General features: G+C 38.1%; 1 protein-coding gene across 1 annotated transcript in view; it reads right to left on the bottom strand.

The window, feature by feature from the left end:
• The window catches only part of LOC137287002 (E3 ubiquitin-protein ligase rnf213-alpha-like), a 130,059-nt gene that overhangs the window by 66,898 nt on the left and 39,560 nt on the right, over positions 1-23,601 (bottom strand). The window contains exons 15-25 of the mRNA XM_067819079.1: positions 23,070-23,168; positions 18,630-18,749; positions 16,533-16,698; positions 10,363-10,692; positions 8,221-8,804; positions 6,582-6,738; positions 4,955-5,175; positions 4,576-4,728; positions 4,296-4,454; positions 3,128-3,737; positions 2,100-2,271 (exon numbers count right to left, since the gene is read on the bottom strand). Of these exons, the coding sequence (XP_067675180.1) occupies positions 2,100-2,271; positions 3,128-3,737; positions 4,296-4,454; positions 4,576-4,728; positions 4,955-5,175; positions 6,582-6,738; positions 8,221-8,804; positions 10,363-10,692; positions 16,533-16,698; positions 18,630-18,749; positions 23,070-23,168 (2,771 nt within the window). The remainder of the gene's footprint in view (positions 1-2,099; positions 2,272-3,127; positions 3,738-4,295; positions 4,455-4,575; positions 4,729-4,954; positions 5,176-6,581; positions 6,739-8,220; positions 8,805-10,362; positions 10,693-16,532; positions 16,699-18,629; positions 18,750-23,069; positions 23,169-23,601) is intronic.

Raw genomic sequence — 23,601 nt, 5'->3', positions numbered from 1 at the left:
GAAGCAGGAGGAGAGCCTTTTAGGCCTACAAGAACAATAACTTGAAATACTAGTACAAAACTGTTTTAGAGATGTTATAACTCATTAATACTAGAGATGTGATGATATGGTGAGGCCACAACATAATATGCATCCTAATAAGATGGCTGAGATACAATCCATATCCTAAAACATTATTTATATTTTGGACCATCATACTGTTTCCCCGTTTTTATGGGTGAATCACAATCCTGAATCATTTGTTTTCAAAAGAAAAAGTTTGTGAAGACAGAAAATCTGCATCTCTGATTTGATTCGGTCAATTTTCAGACTTCCATGAAGACTAAGTTCATAAGTAAGACCAAAAATTAGGCTATAGTTTTCCAGCTTTATCCATAAATACATTGAACCAGGCCATTGACTGAAGTAGAATTCTGTATTATTGCCTTGATTTTACCAACCTCTGTCCTTGAAATTCAACTTGCATGAAAGACTTTTGAAAAGAAAATATCAGAAAAATACTCTCAAATATCTCTTAGATCACTCATTTTGACATATACACATGAGCATTAATTAAGCACCACCAAAAATAATTGTTGATTGTAACAAAAAGGCATCAAAACAGAGAAGTCAGCCAGTTATATCTAAATACACATGCAGTTTGCAAGAAATTCACATGCTGACTGAAATGCATGCTTTTCATGCTAAAGTTCTGTTATGGCACTAGTGACTGAGGGTTATAAAAAGGTGAAATGAAGATCTAAGAGAACAATGGAGAATGGGTGTTCATCTCTCATCCAGCACCATCCGAAGGAGGCTCAGGTCTGCTGGACTCTGTGCACGTCGTCCAATCAGACGTCCCTTACACAATGATAGACACAAGGCTCAACGTTTGGCATGGTGTAATCAATGGCAAAACCACAATCTGAGGACATGGCACAGGATCCATTGGTCAGATGAAAGCCGTTTCTTCTTCGTGCTACTGATGGCCGTTGGTGAGTTTGGAGAAGGAGTAATGAGGCTTATTAACAGCAGATGATCCATGCAGCTGAACCTTTTGGCGTTAGCTCTGTAATGTTGTGGGGACGTATCTCCTATGACTGTAAGCTGAATCTTATCACCACTCAAGTGCCACTCAATGGTCAGAGATACCAACAGGAAGTACTGGAAGCTGCTGTTGTCCCGTATTTTGATAACCACACCCTTGCCAATCGGCCAGTATTTATGGTCGATAATGCTAGGCCCCATCGTTCCACAGCTGTCATTGCATACTTGCAGAACAACGCAGTTGACAGATTACCTTGGCCTGCGAGAAGCCCTGATCTCAACCCAATTGAGCATTTATGGGACCATCTGGGGCATCAGGTTCAAGTAAGGGAACCACCTGTTCAAAATCTACAGGAATCAGCCCAGGCTCATCATGACGAATAGCAGAGGATTCCATTGATGCGCATTTGGCATTTGATTTCCAGCATGAGGAGGAGGGTTGAAGCAGTTATCTGTGCGAGGGTAGGATACACCAAATACTGATGTCACCATTACTGTTGGCTTAGGACTGAACAGAGAACGTATTTTGAGAACTTTGTGGACCACAGACATTGTCTGTGTGATCATAGTTTTGGACATGATTATTGATAATGTTTTTAGTGCCCCCATATGACTGTCAATAAATTAGAGCTGAAAGTAGCAACGGTGTTGGTAGTTGATGGATTGACACTTTAGATGGTTCAGTTAACGAAATCATTAACATGTGTTTGGTTTCCATACCATGAATGACCAGTGTGTTGTGTTAAACACGATCTGATAGCATGAAAATGGGTGGTGCTTAATCAATGCTGATGTGTATACTTTAAGACAAGCCTCACCATGCATGAGTTTATGAAGAGTATTTAGTTTTCCTTTATATAATACCCTTTCAAACAGGATTTGCAAATTTCTTACATTCTTTGGGAGGCCTTGTGAACCTTTATGGGCATTTATCAAAAATGTGTTTTTCCTATATTATAGAAGACTGTTTGTTTTGATCTTCATGATAATCCTTTTACCTATGTCTCCCACAACAAACAATCATCTTAGGAAAGACAAGGAGTTCTTCAAAATACAAACATAGAACAACTTACTTATTGGTTGAAGAAATACTCCTGACCCAAGACACAGCACTGGAGGAAACTGATTCTCCACCGGAGTGCCAGCCACCAAAGATATGTTTTGGCTGGTCAACTGATGATTCTGTCATTTCTGTCTCTTCTTCAAGAATATCTTCTTCCTGGTGCTCCATACACCATACAATACCTGCAGGAACAGGAATTAGGACAAACTGTCATGTTGACAACATCTAAAAAGTACAACATAGATTCCATTATGATTACTTGAAAAAGTCAATTCATAATAAACTGAATATTGCCATAGTATATCTACTTGGGAAAATTCAAATCCGAAGTCTCTAATTATAGCCCTTCTCATCTGAAGTCTATGACTTACTGGTAAATAGATTCAATATAACACTGAGAGTAAATTATCTGACTTGTTATTAGTTGCTGGTTGCACTACTATTTTCATTTCATGTATAGTACAATAACCTGTTGAGTTACATATCATATAATGATGTACATACTTCACTTGCTAGAAAGTTTGTATCTACTCCCAGCAAGCAATTCAAGTTACAGGACTTGCTAATTTACTGTGCAAGATATTCAAGGAAGATCAGGGTTTTAACAGATCTCCAGTAACCCATGCTTGTTGTCAGAGGCGATGTTTGGGTGGTCATGATCACTGACTTGGTTGACACATGTCATCATGTAACAATTGCATAGATCGATGTTCATGCTACTGATCACTGGATTGTCTAGTTCAGACTTGTTTATTGACAGAGTGCTGCCATATGTATGGAATATTGTATGGCATAAAACTAAACTCACTGACTCACTACTCTGCAAGATGTTTAGGGCAAAACCAAAATATGAGCAACATTTACAATACTTTGACAAAAACTAGACTGGCTGTGAAGGTTGATGTAAACCCCAAATGAAACTTAAAAACATAGGTAACTCGACAGACTAGCTAGCACCAAATATATTTTCCTTTCTGTTGGACTAGAGAATGCACAAGAGTCCTTATGTAGAAAGTCCAAATATGAGGCAGAACTTACCACTATCAATATCATCAGGTCCATTGGCCTCTAAAGCAAGTCTTGCCAATTTCTCTGAGAAGTTTGTTTCCAGCATGGCATTAATGAAGGCTTGTTTGGGATCAGATTCTTCATGAGGCTTATCAACTTCCATTACTTTCTCTGTTTCTTCCTCCTTGGCAAACACTAAATCTTGAGCCTCCTGCATGGCATTGGCGAGATCCACTTGTGTACAATCAGGTTTGATTAGAGACAACATTGAGTACACACGAACAGAAGGCTCTTCATCTGTGCCTAGTTTGATGAGTTCTCTCTGAAGGAACACCAGCTGGTCAATGGTATAGAAGTTCAGTTCCAAGTATTCATCTCTTTTGTCACTCACATAGTTCATCCATTCATCATGGAAGTCCTCAAACTCATTTGCAAGAGCATGGATGAAGACCTCAACACCTTCATTCCCTCGATGTCCCTTCAAAGTTTCAAGATTGTCCACATGACCGAATTCCAAAAATGTGCATGCTTTCCTGTCATCTGCACAAAGGAATTTTCCCTTCCAACAGTTGAACAAGACACATCCATCAGTACAAAGTTTGATATAGGACTTGGCTAGACGCACAATTCCATCAAGGACCTAAAGGAAAATTAATAAATTTACATGCATAAATGGCAAACTTTAAGTCCATACATAGTTATGTCAAGAAATACTGAAAGTAGACACATAAATTACAAAACAAAGGTTTGAACAATTTATCTGTTCTGTCTTTCCCATTTAAAACAAAAAATGAAAAGCATTTTGTATTAGTTCACACAATCTTGCAAAAACATGAATAAGTTTCATGTCTGGTTTGATATTCATACAAAGCTATGAATAAATCTCATTTAACTATGGGTGGAAATGACTGTTTCTTCTCTACTGATGTTTTGAGTGTGCTGGACAACACAGTAAATGTGAAAAGATATCTCAAAAGAAACAAAAATAGTGTATATCTTTGTCTATCTCCTGAGATTAGATTGTTAGCTCTCTTTGAGAAAATTACCCACATTGTGTTTAAAGGTTTAATGAAGACTTCAAATACAGCAAACGATCATATCAATGGTTCCAATGAAACTTTAATTCAACATGCAAATATAACTGGCTGTCAACCCTGAACTACAAACAAAGGCAAGTGGTCATTCAGAAAGAACTTGCCATAATAAAGTGGTCCACATTTTCATTCCCCTTTTCTGCCTGGCCAGCCACCAGCATGAGCCTGCTTTGAAGATCCACCAACTGGCCGTAGCTGTATCTTCGGGAAGGGTTGTCTTCTGACTCTTGTGACACATGTAGGCTTATCACATTGTTCAGCATCTGTTGAAGATAGTACAAATGTCCAAATGGAAACGTTCAGAGAGTAAATCCTCTGAAAAATATATTTATGAACTTTGTTTTTGGAAATGAGCCCAACAAATATTTCTGGTAACAACCATACCATGTCAGAAACTGTTTCTAGGTTGTTTAGGTTTCCAATCCTGTATAACCCTCTTGAGTTGATCATTGAAGCCTGGGTGAGTGCTGTTACTTCCACAGAGCCATGTGACTGTTTTACTTCTTTCAGCCATCGTAGGTGACGACATGTATCAGTCTAATTCAAAAGACATTGTGATATGGTTAACATTACAGTCCAGGATAATTTTCTTTTCTCATTCAAGTGTAATTACAACATTCTTTAAATATATTCTTATAAACAATATTAAAGAATATGTACCAAGGAACAAACAAAATTGTTTATTCTAAGTCACATTATGAACATCGAAGCATGAATCAATTTAATGCAGCTTTATTAATTCACTACATGATCTCAGTTATACCAGTTTTTCTGGAAGTTTCTGATCTGAATTGAGCTCCTGCCAGACAAGTTCACAGTTCTTGAGGAAAGTGCCATAGTCTGTATTCTGTGGTGTGTTGAAAATCAGTGGAGCATATCCAGTAGTAGCAGAGTGAAAACAGTTGACTTTATGAATCTCCATAGGTTCCTCTCCAGCTGAGATGAAAGCCAGGTCCACAAACACCTTTAGTTCCTTCAGGCCATCTTATGAAGAGAGATTGTAGCAGTGGTAGAGCACATGAACATTCGAAGAAGTAAACGCTCTTAATTGATGTTTTCATACTTGATATATTGCAATAAGCTTCAATAATTCAGTTTTACCCAAATGCACTTACAATGAACAAAAGTATATCCAAATACATGAAAACAAACATTATCATTCTAAAATTAAAATTCAAACTACAGTGTGCTGTAGCTCTATATGCCAGCTTGAGCATTTCTGTATTCAAACAGAACTGGTACTTGATCTCGTGTCATTCATCTCTTGAGTGCATCATTTTGAACAAGATATCTTATGTTGTAACTGGTGCAGCTCTACAAACATTCAGTACTGTCACACATATTATACTACCGAGACAATTCGGGCCCGATGTGGTCTGGCATTATCATCTTGGAATACAAAATTTCGGCCGATAACTCTAGCCAATGGAGCCACAACAGGACGCAATATTTGGTCAACGTATTGCTGACCAGTCATGGCTCCGTTAATGATGACCAAATCTGATCGTCTGTCATGTGTAATCCCACCCCAAACCATGACACTATCACCTCCATATCGATCATGGTCAAGAATTGCTGCTCTGGCATATCGCTCCCCGCTCCGACGCCAACAACGTTTTCTGCCATCTGAGAATCGTAGGCAAAACCTTGACTCATCAGAGAACATGGTGTAACGCCAGTGGCGCATAGCCCGTCCCTGATGCTGCCTAGCCCATGCCAATCTTTGGCGCTTATGGTGAGCTGAAAGGGTGACTTAAAAGGCCGTCTTGCCTTCAGACGAGCTTGATAGAGTCGGTTTTTAACGGTTGAGGTTGAAATGCGTCTTCCAGTGAGTGTGCGGAATTCTCTATTGATGGCAGGGGCCGATTTAAACCTATCGCGTAGAGCAATTAACGTAATGAGACGATCCTGTCGTGGTGTCGTTGATTTTGGTCTACCACGCCCAGGTCTCGTTGCAACCCCACCCATTTGACGGTACTTATCCCACAGGCGTGAAATTACACTTTTTGATTTACCCATCTGCCGGGCAACTTCACATAATGATGTCCCCCGCTCTATCATCCCCACAATTCTCCATTTTGTTGCTTCACCGAGATACTGCCTCGGAGGCATTTCTGTCAATAAGTGTCAATCCCTATTGCATTAGTGATTGCGACTTCTCCAGTACATTTACAGGAGTTAACTTCTGTATGCATGTGTAGCACGTGCTGGGCATGCATTATGCGAAATTCCATTGTCATTGGATGTTGCGTTTGGGAGATACGCCACAATAACGGACCCTGTCACAGTCAAAGTCATCTACATTCAATTTCTTGGTTCCCTTATTTTCTGTCGGTAGTATATATTAAGATTATACAGAAACTGTCACAAATCACTATTTAACAATGTACCTTTCATGGAATCTCTAAGCCAGTCTATCAGCTGTTTACTGTCTTTGAATGCCTTGATACATGACTGCTTCAATTCATTGTTCAGTCCCTCCAGTACATCACACGTTTCCAGAACAGATGCATCCATGGTTCTCATTGGTTGCTCACGACTGCTTCCCTGAGAAGTATTATGGAAAAGAATATTCTCACTTTTTAATTTGTCAATGGAATATTAACTGTGGTAATTAAATAATATCATAAGGAAGTAATCAAATCTTCACTTAGTTGCAATATTGAAATCATGAAGCCTGAAGTAAACAACACAGAAATTGCTGTGTACTTTTAACAAGAGTCATCAAAAGATGACATATCCCCCACTGCCCCCACATGTTTGAAAGGACAAATCATCTGACAGTTACTTATTGTGTTTTCAGACCATGTCTTGAATTGTTTCCATAGAATTCATGAAAAATATAAATGCCATATATCTGTAATTAGAAAAAGTCACCATTTCAAGATCTGTCTCATATATCTGCCAAGATCTTTTGAAAGATATGAAATGGTTTTCAAGTCGTGCTCCGGAAACGAAGTCCGCAACATGTTCATGGAACCGAGAAAAGAACAAATCACAAAAAAACTGTAAGTACCAAAAGGCACTACTTTGGGGTCTGCCACACATATCTAACAAGTTTTACTGACAGATATTAAGAAGTTTTTTACTTTTGCTATGGAAACTAAACAGTCTGAAACGTTTCCATGGAAACCCAGAAAATAATAAATCACAAAAACCTGTAAGTAGCAAAAGGCACCACTTTAAGTTCCGATTGATACATCTACCAAGTTTTGCACAATAATATTGAACGGTTTTATGAGTTCTGCTCTGGAAACAGAGCCTATCTCTCCAATTTGAGACTAAGTCCGAAATGTTTCCATGGAAACCGAGAAAATAATACATCATAACAACCTGTAAGTACCAAAAGGCATCATGTTAGGTTCTAATTGATGATTGTAACAAGTCTTGCAGAAAAATATTGAACAGTTTTTGAGTTATGCTCCCGAAACGAAGCCCACTCCATCATTAGACTAACACCAAAATGTTCCATGGAAAAACAGAAAAATAAAAATGACAAAACTCTGTAAATAACAAAAGGCACAACTAAATGATGACGGACAGACGAGGCGTCGACTATATCACCCCGCATTACATGCCGGGGGGATAAAAAGGTTCAAAGCATTCACATTTAAATGAGAGAAAAATGGATTATTTTTCCCATAGTTGTATTACAAACAAAAATATTTTCATCAAAGGGCAGACAAAAGCTAAATTCAAAATATAGTACAAGAATAAACATAGGTTCCTCGTGTATACCATCGATGTTTAGCACAGAAATACAACAAAAGGACCAAAAGGACATCACCTGAAGTGAGTGAGTGACGCTTTTATACCACTTTTAGCATGGGGTTCACACATTGTGCCTTTGTGGGGAGCTTAACCTTGAAAATGATTCATAAATGATGACAGTAGCTGACACATAATGACATGAAGTTTGAACGAAATAGAAATGTTTCTTTTAGGGGAAATATAACATATTGCCATCTCCACATGGCCTTTGTTCTACATAAACATAGAATGCAACAAGGTAAGAAAATAGATACCAACCAGTAATTTGACTGCTTCCACAGGAGCAAAGTCTCCTGAAATGTCATAGACATCTTTAATGTCCAGTATGATATCTGCAGCTTTCTGGCAGCCCTGCAACACTTCATAACACTTCAGCTGCATCACTCTTTGATCAATCCAAAATGTAGATTCTCCATCTGCACACATGAATCTGAACTCTCTTTTAATCTTTACATTGTCTCCCTGGAACATGCTGACATGTTTTTGGACAAATTGGAATGTTGCAGATCCGTCAATTATTTGAGCACAAAGGGACAACCAGGCTGTCTTGACAGATGCCCAAACTGTACGTATTGCAGTGTTCAACTCTGTCCCACTTGGAATGGCTCCTGCTTTCTTTTCCCAGAGCTTTTGAAATATCACACTTTGCTTCAACTTTTCAAGCTCAGGAACAATTCCTATGACTTCATCCTGAATGTCAAAAATGCAAAGGCTTGGGTGGTAATTTTCTAAGCTGCCAGGGGACTTATCCAAATTTAGGGGATGGCAAATTTCTCGTATTCTTCCTTCCTCAATCATCTTGTCCACATGAGAAGTTCTTTCAAACAATGCATTAGAATCCACTGAAAAAGAGAACATGATTGTGACAGGGATTAGAGATGACTTTTGAAAAGAGACTGTCAAAATGTACAAAATCTATCACTTATGTACTTGCTTGGTTATCAGGAATTTAACATGTGATTTATGAGACACAGTTTATGACTTCCCTGTTCAGAAGAATTAATCTGTCCTTAATTTTGAATAAAGTGTTGGATGACTGACATGATTGATCATAATAATAATGATCAGAAGGTGCCTCAAAAGTAAATTATTCTAGATTATTCTAAATCATTCTTATAAACTATGACTATTTAAAGGTCACATGCAACGTAAAACACAACTTTGCAGATTCTGATACCTTTCGGTTTGCACTTACCAAAACAAATCATCAAAAATGCCAATTCAACCTATAAAGTTAAAAAAAAATGTGATGAAACCAAGACCCATCCCCACCCCTCCCGCGAAATCGGAGTTCAAACGATTCACTAAATTTCTCCCAGACTTGGGGGAAAAATGTGGTTTCAACAGCTGCGCTGCGCTGCGCTCTAAACGCATTCGCAGTCAATAGGTTAGCGAAGCTTGAAACAGCCTGTCCAGAGTATGAGGTCGTGAGCAGTAGTCTAATCTTGGTTGTGTACACAAACAAGTAAATAATCTACTCGTCACACAAAAAAAACCCTTGTTGATTGTGGTAAGCAGCCTGTCACTAAGAAGGCTCAATGTCTGGTTTATTGACACCTATATATGTCTGCCTGCCTGTCTGCTAAAGACAATATGCAATACACAACTTCAATCATTACCCACATGCAATTTGAAGTTAACGTCAATCAGGCTATACGCCATAAACAAAATAAACTGATATATGGTTCATGCACCCGAGTCCTGTCTCTGCCACATCATGTAATTAGGCAGGTTCAGAGAACATGTATTTACAAAACCCAACATCTCTATATACATTCTTCATGGATAATAACATCTTCTAGTGTATATGATTTTGTTTTACAATGATATATGAATCCATACTGAAACGCATCAAGTACAATAAAAGAAGTTGTTATCCATAAAGAATCTTACTTTCTTGTGACTCGCCATACTGCTAAAATGCCCATCAAACAGATCATCTTTTTGTACACACAATGAGCCCTCAGCATATCAGCAAATGAACCAGCCAATCGGAAACCGTCATTACACTTGAGTGCACATCCAATCGCTACGACTGGGTTCGGTCTCCCGAGGACTTCATTTCGAGGGAAGTAAGCCCAAGTATAAAATACTGCACTTTTGAATTGCGATTGCAAGCTTAATATTTTGTATATTTGTTTTTTACAAGCAGCAATGTATATTATATGTCATGAATAAGTGATAATTGTGTTTTAATTATTTTTGATTTTTTTGGTTGCACATGAACTTTAAGAAAATTGCAGAAAGACCATCATGACATCAATTTGAGAGAAAGTTAATTTTACGACATTTTATTATTAAAAAGGAAAGTGAGACTAGTAAAAACCATTGTTTGAGGGCTACAGGTAAACAAACATGTTTGAGTAAGTGAATTTTCTGTGTTTGTACACCAATACACACCATTCTGTATGTGAACACACATGGCTAAAAGTGTTTTCACTTTTTGATTGAGTTGTTCACAAGACCTTAGCTCTTTTTCTCTGGCCTCAAGGATAAACTTCAGACACTCAGTTGCAGCTGACTTATCCTCGTCTTTGCTGGAAAAGTTTGTTTCTACAGCTGACCAAAGGCACAGAAAGTGTTCAGGATCTTTGAGAATCAGCCTCAGTTGTGGAATTGGAATATTGCCATCACAGATATCATTTTTTACACTCTCCAGCAGGGATGCAGCCTGCATCAGATGTTCTATACATTCTTCAGTCAAGAATTTACTTGAATTGTCTACTCCATCTGCAGAGAAACAAGAAGACAAAGTCATCAATACTCCCTGCAACTGTAGAATACCCATCATGAATATGTCAACTAATTATGACTATGTCAAATGTTACATTGTTGTTTACATTGAAAATATACATATGTAAACCATTCATATACTAGCATAATTGTATCAACAACAGATTGCCTGAGTGCTTCAATGGTTTGATGCATTCCAGTAATGTTAATACAGAAATAGAGTGGTACTGTTGATTTATGTCATTAGGTTCTTGAATAACAACAAAGCAGAGTTAGAATGTTAAAAGGTTTTAAAGTTCTGCACTGGAAATCAGTTTCAGTCACAGTAAAACTGGCTGCCATGGAAATGCAAAAAGTATGTCATTAAGAAATCCAAAACTACTAAAGTGCCACCTAGTATATTTTGCAAATGTAGGTAAAGGAAATCTTCCAGAAAAATCTAACATAATTTGGTTTTGTACTTTTCGTTAAAAAAAAACATTATGGGAAAATCAGAAATGACTGCTATAAGATCACATAAGATCACATCAAGATGACAACACTTTTGTCATCCTCCACCCTGGCCAAGATCCAGACCAGCTGCTATAATATCTGAACAGCCAGCACCACTGCATCAAATTCACCATGGAACCAGAAACCAAAAACAAAGTGCCCTTCTTTGACGTCTATGGGACCAGCCTCCATGCCAATTCATTCCAGATCACCGTTTAACACAAACCAATGCACACCAACCATCCACCATCAACCAGATCAAGACTGGCATGATATCCACACTCCCCATGAGAATGAAGAACATCTGCACTACCAGTCTTCAAGTAAGCTACCAAGAACAGAGCCAGCACTGATACAAATCTTTGCAAAAGATCAGCAGACTCCTGAAGCAACAATCCAGTATAAATCCCACATTATCCACTTAACGAACTCTAAATAACCTTGTACAGGCTAAAACGCATACTCCCAAATCAGAAAATCCAATCCCAAGGGTGTGGTTTACAAAATTGACTGTAACTGTGGACAATCAAATATTGGGTCAATCAGTACCAGAGTGATGAGTGTTGCCTTGTAATACAGAAGGAGATAGTTGTTTTGGAGAATTTGGTAGATGTAGCAGGTGATAGTCTCTTAAATCTTCTTCTCCTCGCAGCAGTTGTCTGAAGGTAGGTCTTCACGGTTCTATATGATTGATAGGGTAGCTGGTTCTTTGCAATGAATGGCCATCTAAGCCTGAGATGTGCTGCTGGATGGTCACTCATATGATGGTCAAACCTTGTTCGACTGGAGTCCAAGGCATGGATTTCTGACTTCTTGGCAGCTATAGTAAGTGCTGAGGAGAAGCAACTTCTGTTCAGTGAGAATCCTGAAGTCTGCTTGAAATAAGTACAGTCACCCCTCACCATAACGCGGATCTTGGGGTCCATGGATGATCCCCCGCATTATTAGACATCCGTGTTATAGTACCTATTACATAATGTGGAACAAAGGCCAAGTAAGATCATATTTTCCAAGGATATAAAAAAACTGCTATTTCGTGAATTGTGCCCAAAACTGCTATTTCGTGAATTGTGCCCAGTCAAAAATATATCGTATCGTTGAAGGTGAAAATATATGTACGGGAAACTTTCCACCAAAAATCACTAGACATGATAATTGTTGTTCCTGTTATGCTACCTATTATCAAAGACATATATTCATATGATTATACATCTTTGCTGTTATTCAACTAAGCTGGAAACAGCGATCAGCTGTGCACAGATGTTTTGGTCCAACGTACTGGTGACTCAGGTAAAAACGATCTCATAACATTACATCAAAGAACTTCTATTCCATTATCAGAATATCTTACATATTAAACAGTCATTGTAACAGATTATTTTACATTGCTATCTGGTTAGTATATAATGCATGTTTTCTGCAACCATATTTAATATAACAATGAACACAAGCTGTTACCAGTCTTGATACATTTTACGTAGGAGACAGTTTGACAAGTCACCGCTGACCTCCCGTGGTACTTGAAACTCTGATTGTATAAAAAACAAAATGTTGGCCATTTAGTTGTTGAAAATGATTTCAGTAGGTAAATAACATGGGTCTCAGAGTCCATGGATTATGAGACTGTAATCTGTTCGTGAATACTAAGAATAAGGTATGAATGTGGTAAGAGGATGTGGTAAGCGGAAGTTGTACGCATATGGGATGAGGTAATGCAATTCTTTTACGGTGTTTTGGTTGTTTCTGTCAACAGTTTTAATAAATAAAATTGGGATTGAACTTCATCAAATAAAATGTGGTTTCTGACACCATACGTTCTGGGATGAATGTGTTTTACAACGCTAGAGTGCGGTGTGTTGTATCACAGCAAACATTGTAAGTACTCATCATAACTCGACTGATAGCATGTCTTGTCTTTCATAAGTTTCTATCTTGTTATGATTATTATTGAGAAAACCCTGCATGTTTTAACCAACTGAAGCACAATGGATATGCATGTTAAACACTGTCAATTGCCATCCGTTCTGAATTTCACTAGTTCACGTCATTTATTAGTGCGCAGCAGCGGATTTGTTGATGAGCTAATTTCGTGAAGGGGTGTGATCACAGTTCAACTTTTTTATGGAAGCCACAGATTACCCTGTGGTTTAACCGAATCCGCGGTATTGCGAGTGATGACTGTACTTGTTATGTTAGGAGTTGCTTGGGTGTTGCAGGACTTTATTTGAGTCCCATACTGGTGCCTTAAACTTCCTCTGCTGGTCTTCTAGCTTGACACATCTTAGCAGTGTGATGAGTCCTGGGAAATTGGTTAGTTTCACTCCTGAGTTCATGGTTAGGACCGAGCTGATGGCTGAGAGGTACTAAGGCAGGTTAAAGAGTCTGGTAGTTTTCAAATGAAACAACTATTAGGCTACTGCTTCAAACCCCTTCCGTGCTGCAAACTGAGCAAGCTGTTCCCATTATCATCATAGACATTTCTGGTAAATGAGATATGACTAACCGATTACCCTCTTCTGGAGAGGCAGTTCATAATATATTCCATACATGACTCTTGGCAGCATACAGTAGGCATGAGGCCTTTTCAAGACGTCCTTGAGCGGGCAGCCATGATCTTGCACAATTAGTTGAAAAGCCTACATATGCAGCATCCGTTCTGTTGGAGAAGGCTTGATGAGACTGGAAAATGCGTCTGTGCTGCTGACTGCACTTGGGAACTGCTCGCACTTTGAAATTTGATGCCTGGGAACTTAAGATCTTGTGATCCTTCTAGCTCTATTTTCAGGATGTTGACTAGCCTGTCCAGTTGGTGAAGTTTGTGTTAGAAGACAAATGGTGAAATTCAGCTGATGTCCGAGTAGATCTGCCAATTGGTGAGATTGAATACCATTGTCTAGGCAATACCTGTGAATATGTCTCAAGCATAGAAATGCTACGATCGGCTTTGTCACATGAGTAAACTGAAGATATTTCAAAGGGAAGGAGTTTCCTTTAGAAATGTTGGTAAAGGTTCAGGAATTGCAAGAACCTTCTCAAGGCTGGATAGATAGGGATGTGAAGATACCTATCTTACTCTTACAGATCTGTGCTTGCTAAGTAATCACTGGACTTTATGAGATGCCTAAAGTCTGATATATGCAAAATTTGAAACTTCTTTGGGTTTCAACAGGAACTCAAGGTCTTCGGCTTCAACAAGAACTTCTTCATATAGTAGATGTGGAGTTTTATTTTAGGCACCAGGAAGGAAGAACCCTGGATACAACTCGTATGGCTGAAATATCTCTACTGCTCCCTTGGTGAGAAGAGAGTCGATTGGTCTTGCAGAAACTGCAAGTCTTGCCAATAGGTCATGAGACTTCCACCCACGGCAGAGAGTTGTATGAGATTGGCTGAGGTTGGAAGTTGTTGCAAGCCTCTTCTTCAATGTCAAGAGTAGGAACTGCATGAGGTCCTGCCTCGGGTAGAGCTGCCTCATGATTCGTCATGTGGCTTGTGAACAGAAGACAATCTGGACAAACTGGAGTTTCTAGTCTTTGGCCTTCTGAATGCCTGAAAACTTTTAACAATTAGTCATCTGTACAGACTGCTTAACCATCAAATTCATGGTCTGGACACTTCTGGTCCTGAGCTGCTTCCTTACTGATGTGCTTGATAGACCCATCGACTGCTGACAGGAGCATCATTTCATGTCCATCTGCAGATTCTTCAGAGTGTTCAGCATCACCTTGTTGATGGTCAGTCTGAAGAAAGCCCTCCTGGTAGTGGTGTGCAGTTGCACCAGATTCTTGTCTTTGACCCGGCAAGATCTCATCTTGGAGATAAGTGAAAAGTGTTCACCTATTACAGTTGCTTTGTTGAACACATCATGTCATGTAGAGGGAACTGGAGTCAGTAGTCCTTGCTGCTTGCTGGTCCTCATGAAGGCTGACTTTACACTGTGTGCTAACTGGAATGCCAGCTTAATAGGTGCGATGGGAAGTGTCAATGCCCTAGTCCTTGTGGGTGAAGAAATCAGGAGTCCATTTGCAATCGATATTAGCATATCTTGACTATCATGAATAAATGAGGTTTTGCCAAAATGAGATACTCAGGTCCTCTTCTTGTGATTCACCATCAGCAGAAGGTGTAGCAATGGACTGACCAGGCAGTCAGTAAGTGCACAGATACGGTGCTGCTGCCTAGCTAAGAGTACTGGATGATGGATGTGATCAGGTCCAGTTGCTGTACAATGGGCTGGACATGGGAGAAGGCTTTGGTTTGTATCTGCATCAAAGGGATGAGACTGTTGGTATCCGCACCTGAAGATGAGGCTGCATCTGTGCAAACATCTGTGGCTACATCAAGGGTTGCGGCTGACCAGTAGAGGGTAGGTAGAATGCTGCTTGCCCAGGTAACATCACATTACAGGCCAGTACTGGCATTATTCTGGCCTGTACCGCTGGTACTGGCATAACATATGACAGTATGGAGCCAGTATTGGACCAATACTTCTTTCTGTTCATGGCAAATTACAGAGAAAACTGTACTTTGCCATATATGGTTGGTTATATGGCCAATCGGTGTAGTACTGGCCCACTATAGACAGTGCAATTCCTGTATGGTGAATTGTGGGGATTACTTCAGGACTATGTTGTCTGCCTGAGAGAGATCGCCCAAAGGTTCAGCATGACATTTTCAACATTTCTGAATGTAAATGTACTTAATGTGACACTAAAAAGTAATGGTATTGGTTGAGAAACTAAGGTTAAGTGTTGAGCTAAATTTTGAACAATAACATGCAACATGAATTTCACTGGGACAAGGGCATTTGAAACATTCAGTATGTGTATTGGTGTTTGATCATGGAAGACCTGTTGACATGCCTAATTCAAGAACATAAATTCAATAAATGGCCTAATGTGTAGTACTGTTTAATAATCATGTCATACTTAAGAAAAGGTCAAAAGATTGAATACTAAATAAAACTTCGAAAAAAATTTAAAAAAAAAGACTGTATCATGTGAACTGAATTTTGAAATATGTGTTGAACAAGCTCATCCAGGAGGACAATGAAGAAAAAGGCATCATGATTTCATCTTGTTTTATGAAATAAACTCTAATGGAGAAACTTGTATTTAGGTTGTTTTTCTTTTTCTCTCTTTCAGAGTTTCTTTTGGTATCAGGCTGTTTTAAATAGCAGACACACTGGGTCAGTGTCAGCTGTGAAGGGCCAATGTGCAACCATTACGGCTGTGTAGAGGGCCATACTAGATGGTTGACTTTATTGGTACCTAAAATGTTGACATTTGAAATCAGTTGCAAAATTCTTTTCATACTGGACAAATAGAATGAATTAAAATACTTACAAAATCTCTCAAAGTATCGTATGAGAGGTCTCCAAGAGAGGACAAACTCAATCATTTCTTTGCCACCACTTTCTGTATTCTGTGGCCAGTGTCTTGCCATGAGTTTTGACATCAGGTTTCCAAACTTGGCATTCATATTGCTTCTCTGAGTAAACTGATCATCTGTCTGCAAGCAGCATAACATATTTTTATGTATACTGTAATCACTATATGCATCTAAAATACATATTTTAATGATTACATTCCTAATATGCTGACATAACTGACGAGAGCTTAATATTTGTACAACACATGAATACTGAATCATTATGGATATCACTATATTCTCAAAAGCCTCTGATCTGATTCTGTCTAACACATTGTGTTCAGGACTTTTTTTTCAATTCCATAGTAGCGGTGCTCACAAATATTTCATTGACTATGTGAATACTGAAGAGATAAATAAAACATGTTATATTTAGAAAAGCGGAACTAGCAGGGTTAGACTCTTTCCTCTCAGAGCAGTGGGGCAATAACTTTAAAATGTTTTTAATCAATATTTCTAAATGAGATTTTGCCATAATGCATTTTAAATTTTAATATTTTTTATTTTATGGTAAACATGAAACTACCGGTAGAATATTTCCAAATAGTATCTAAAGAATATTTCAACACACCATACATACAACCTACATCCTGCTTTTGGCTCTAACATGACTACCAGATATTACACTCTCCTCTTTTCATATCCTGATAATATTCATCCTTGAATCCTTTGGATTCACTCTCTTAGTCAGTGTGTGAGGAAATGAAGGAAACATTTTTGAAGGTCTGCATTAAGTTCCAACAAAACAAACAAATGATCTCATTATGCAGACAGATTGCACATTTCTGCATAGGAATGAGCTTGAGTTATGGAACCTTCAGGTGTAATTTCTGTAGGAAAAAGCCATGAGTAACAATAAGGCACAAGTGTTATCAACTTTCTTTGCTCAGTCATTCAAATACACTCACTCATGACACTTGACCTAAGTGAAAGTGTCGAAAAATGTTTTTAAGCCAAGTAAAATCAACTAGCACTAGTCAATACACCAGTATGCATACTTAGACAATAATTAGCTGGAAGTGAGGCAAGTTCATACCAGGAGATTGAAACAGACTGAAATCATCTTTACCATATCTGATCTTTCATGCAATCAACAGAAATGCTCTCACATTTCAAAATTGAAGCATTTACACATTACAGAATTTGTTTTGTGATTGCCAATTTATATTTGATCTTTACCTCACACAAACTTTATCAAACGTGTGTTCTTGTCTGCTTCATATACCACACACATGCCTTTAAACTTCTTACAATACTTAGTAGTGGCCATGGCTTGATACATGTATATATGCAGTGAAAATATCAATGATAAGCTAACAAGTTTTGAAGAGTGTTTAATTAAGTGCTAGCAGGGAGATAAATGTAAGGGTAGACAAAAAACAATGATTTTAACATGTCTGCTCAAAGAAGAAACTATTTTAAATACAAATCATGGGTGCAATAAAAATATATATCTAAAATTGGAATACACTAATTCCAGAAAGCCTTACATTGTTGATGCAGCATTTTTAATGAAATTAAATGAATATAATAAAACTGTTGAAAATGTCAGTCTGACGATGTATTCAGACAATTTTGCACTTATCATGCCAGAACTACATCCATTTGATAAACTTGTATCAGATTTGGAACAGAACCCTCCAGGTGATGAAGGTAGGGTGAAATGCTGATCTTTATTTGTGCTAATTGTTGCTCTTACTGTCCACTTGAATGTTAATCTGGGGCTTGCCACATCATGCTATGCAATAATTCTTCTAAACATTTGGTTGTAGTCACTATTATTTTGATAACAGTGAAAGAATCTACACAAAAACCCTTGCTCTATACAATAAATAAGAATGTCTCATTCCATGAAGTTGTGTCTTTGTTTTTGACTCCCCCGCTAATGAACCAATAGAAGAAAGGGATGGGATACATAATTCCTTTTCAGAAACAATTTGATGAAAGTAAATTACTAGGGAGAAACAAAGAATCAGATCTGATCAGGATAAACTTTAATATCACAGACAAACCATGGCAAGTTTTTCAAAAGAGCTGAATGCAGCAGTTGTCATCCTGTCTTGAAGCAGAGTTGATAATGAAACACCATCATAGTTGTACATGTGCAGATCCAGACATTCTTGTTGTCGCAACTGAAAGAAGACATTCAATGTATTGATATAGACTCTATATTACCTTAGATAAGCCGATTTTGACAGGAAAAAAGCAGTCTGTAGAAGAGGTCTGGCTTGTATAGCTGTTCACTTTGTACTTGAGAATCAGCAAACAGGGCATGGCAAGCTATTAGAGCCTGTCAACCTAACTTTTGGAACACATTTTTTTGTAAGTTAATGTTTAAACAACAAAAGATATCCAACTCTAATTCATTCAGGTAATAATGATACCTGACGACCTAACTGGGTTTTGAATTTCTAAACTTTATGTCAACTGTAAAAGCTTTTACTTAAAGGTCACATGCAACGTAAAACACAACTTTGCAGATTCTGGTACCTTTTGGTATGCAATTACCGAAACAAATAATAACAAATGCCAATTCAATCTATAAAGTTGAAAAAAATGCGATGAAAAAAAAGCCTGCGAAATCGGAGTTCAAACGTTTCACTAAATTCCCCCCAGCGCTGGGGGGAAAACTGGTTTCAACAGCTGTGCTGCGCTGCGTCCATAACGCATGTGCAGTGAATAGATTCGCGGAGCTTGAAACAGTGTGCATACTGAGGTCGTGAGCAGTAATCTTGGTTGTGTACACAAACAAGTAAATAATCTGCTCGTTACGTAAAAAAACATGTTGATTGTGGTGAGCAGTCTCTGTCACAGAGAAAGCTCAGTGTCTGGTTTATTCACACCTATATGTCTGCCTGCCTGTCTGCTAAAGACAACATGCAATACACAGCTTCAGTCATTGACCACGTGCGATTTGAACTTAACGCCTATCAGACTATACGACATAAAGAAAATAAGCTGATTTATGACTCGTGCACCCGAGTCCCGTGTCTGCCACATTATGTGATTAGGCACGTGTGATACACATGACATGTTTTTATGTCTGTGGGTTACAAACAAACTACATCCATTTTTTTCGGATGACTGGATCTGACGGAAACTGGTGCAAACTCTTGTCAGTTTCAAGTCCTGCTTTGTACTTGGACGAATGACAGATTCCAGCCGCGCAGTAGTTTACTATCTCTACTGACATGATTTTTTTATTGGATCGAGCGCAAATTCAGAGAATATGTATTTTCTAAACCCAACATCTCTATATACATTCTTCATGGATAACAACTTCTTTTAGTGTATATGATTTTGTTTGACAATAGTATATGACTCCATACTGAAACGACGGATCAAGTACACTAAAAGAAGTTGTTATCCATAAAGAATTTTACTTTCTGGTGACTGGCTATACTTCTAAAATGCCCATCAAACAGATCATCTTTCTGTACACACAATGAAACCTAGCATATCAGCAAATGAACCAGCCAATCGGAAGCCGTCGTTTCACTTGAGTGCATATCCACCCGCTATGGCTGGGTTCGGTCTCCGGAGGGCTTCGTTTCGGGGGAAGTAAGCCCAAGTACAAAATATTGCACTTTTGAATCGCGATTGTACGCTTATAATTGTGTTTATTTGTTTTTTTAAAAAGAACAGTGTATATTATATGTCATGAATAAGTGATATATGTGTTTTAATTATGTTTGATTTTTTGCTTGCATGTGACCTTTAAGAAACTATCATGTAAAGTTTCTGACAACATTTTCACAAGGTGTTCTGGCTAAGAAGTCGTCTATCATTTTCAACGTAACCCAAAGACGTACATTTCAATGTACCCCACTGCCAATGGCAACTCATTCGCTACTTTGTAGTAGTACTTCTTTATCTTGAATAACGTTGAATCCTGTATGTCCCACATAAATGTTACTGATGTTTTTCAAATGCAAATCTATGGAATGGAAATAGCTCTAAATCTTTTTTCTTTCATGTGCCATCTGCAAAATCTAGTGATGGCTACAAAAAGATTTGCCTTGCATTTGAAAAAATAAATTTTGACAAAACGTTCAAATGTAGTTCCTGTGAATATAAAGAAGGGGAATTATACTGCTGGGACTTTACTGAGACAATGCGTGCAGGAAAAAGAGCAAGATGCAAGATTCAAATTGTTTGATTCACACAGGTTAGCTGAAGTGTACGATCCAATACCCATGCTTCAAACAGTTCAAAATTAACACTGAGGTGTTCGGTTAGATAAATACGTTCTTGACTGGTCCCTTGGGGCCCATGGTTGATGTACCCTTGATGTTGAGTTAGGTATTTGGTAAGATAAATTTTGTTCACTGGCCCCTCATGGCCCATTGGTTGATGTACCCACAATGTTTGTCATGTTGAATAATTATTCATATTTGTTACCCAATATTTGCGATACATATTATATTTGCCACATAATGTATTCACTGCAGCCCTAATATCATGATCAAATCCCACATCAGTCCAAAATAAGCAACACCATGTTTGATTAAATGAAATATCTGCCATATGATATCATTCTTAGACCAGTGTTTGCAATACATGTACTTTAATTACTGCTGCTGGCCATCAGGGCCACCTACAAAATTTAAAATATTTAGGTCCTGAATGATATCTGCAGGTTCATTTGGTTAAAGGCAAGCCACTACATTGTACATAGTTTCACACTGTTTCTACAAAATCAAGTGAAGCCTACGGCACATGGAAGAGTTTGTATAAATTTGTTAGACTGGTGTTGTCATTCCTACACCAAAGCGCTGAAATACAAGGATGTGTAACTATAAGTTATCGTAACATGATGATTGTGGGTGAATCCAGAAGCTACATAAAGAAAAAAGGAGAAATATTCCATTTGAAAAATAATTGACAGATATTTTACTGAAGGCAATATGGGGCTGAACATATTTCAATACAATAACACTGTCTCTGACTCATGCAAGATTATTCTTCCAAAATGGTCAGTAGTCTTGAAATGGTCATCTGGTGATTTACTGAGGTAACATAAGGCCACGTTAAATTCCATGAAGAAGATTACAAAACATATGTTTCACTCTTCAAGTGAGACCTCCACAAAAAAACCCAACAAAATCCAACCTTCACAGCCAATGAAATTTGTTAAAATATGACACAGAAACAACAGCAGACTCATACATGAAAAACAGTGCCATTATCAATTTTCTCACAGAGACACCTTGCAGAGATGCCAGTAATGCTAGTTCCTGGTGGCCACGGTAGCCCTGTTTCACTGAAACAGGATGGATGTGGGACTGAATGAGCAAATGTGACAGTCTATAATTGCCGTGGATGCAGCCATGGTACTAACGAAAAACCTGGTAGACAGCAGTACAACAGGGGGAACGCAACAAAATGTGACAGCATGTAATAGGCTGTAACAAAACTTGTAGATGATCTGTAGTTGGTCCGCAGTGGGACGGGAGGCATGTGTTTACCTGGCATTTCACAATCCTTTCAAGTTTTGTCATGTTCATCCACATTTGTTTGGCATTTTGTCATGGTTATTTCACCCTTGCTGCCCGTTTTGTCCCGGTTCTCATGGCAAGTTTGGCTGTATGGTGGCCAATTCGTCACATTCTATCACTACACAACCAAGTGTGTGACAGTTTACGTGGCAGGTGAAATACGGCATGTTCTCTGGTATTCTCTCATTACAGCTTGTTCATGCAAGTACTCGATTTATGCCCCCTACAAACACAAAATCTGTTTCTTCTAGTGGGGTTTATGCTGCTCTTGTGTCTCAGGATACAATGGCTGCTACTATTTGGGAGGCCTTATTTTTAAACTGTTGGCACAAACATCGTCCAAAGTTGGTGGCATTTATGTTTCATTCATTCAAAGTCTTGACAGAACCGGCAAAACATGTCAGAACTGTGAGAGAACCCATCAGAACACAACGGGATGGGAGGAAACATAATGGGTGAACACCACAAGTACTAACAGAGAAAAAATATTAAATATTAATAATTACAAATCTAAAGATGCTTAAGAACATCAATTCAAAAGGATGACACTACAAGGGACTTGATAGGAAGGAGAAGACAGTTTTGAAGAGAGAATGATAATGTAGACTGCAATTAACAGGCTAATTAGCTCAGGTAAAGTTTTATTTACACAAAAATGCACATTGTAAGACATTATATATAGAAGGGCTGCTCTGAAATTCAAAACCTTTTTGAAAGACTGAACCTTTCAGTAAATTTACAAATCTGGATTTTCATTAGCTGAGAAAGGCAACTAATATCTATCAGGATTAGTGACTAAGCTGCTTGCTTGTCCTCATATCCTTTCAGAGTGCAACACTGTTTATTCTACCATGACTTCAGTAAATACTGGATTGTGATTGGTTATATACCTCTGAGTTTCCAACACAGTATGTTTATCTCCTTAATATTGTTACAGTGTACAAAAAATCATACCTTAGACAGGATCCGTTCAAAGGCATCAAGAACTGTTTTCTGCCATTCTTTTCGTAACTCAGGAACAGAAATGTCCAAACCAATTAAAACATTCCACAGCTGTAAGAGAAAAAATATAATACCATTCGCAACAGATCAAAACAATAGCCCTAGATCTTAACCTCATGTTTTGGGGGTACATATTTCATACTTAGCACTGAAAAATAATTACTGATGAATAATGAAATATAACTACAGGATCAGACTAATCATGCTGCAAAATACAATGCAACCCTATGACAACATTGCAGCTTTCGAATATCTGTACAATGTGTGTGCTTCATAAACCTGTTAACTTAATGGAAATGTTGCAAAGCATAAATGTTGTGACAAGAAATTAACAGTAAAAGTTATGACAAGAAATTAACAACTATGTAACAGAAATGCTGACTCAATTTACAAAAGCATAGTGCATCACAATAATAATGCTTACTGTCTTCATGATCAGTCTTAAGTATCTGGAAAACTGAAGTAGATGTTCAATTTTGTGAGT

The sequence above is a fragment of the Haliotis asinina genome, chromosome 6 (assembly GCF_037392515.1).
Source record: "Haliotis asinina isolate JCU_RB_2024 chromosome 6, JCU_Hal_asi_v2, whole genome shotgun sequence".
Taxonomy (NCBI): Eukaryota; Metazoa; Mollusca; class Gastropoda; order Lepetellida; family Haliotidae; genus Haliotis; species Haliotis asinina.
This window is presented reverse-complemented; position numbering and strand designations above follow the sequence as displayed.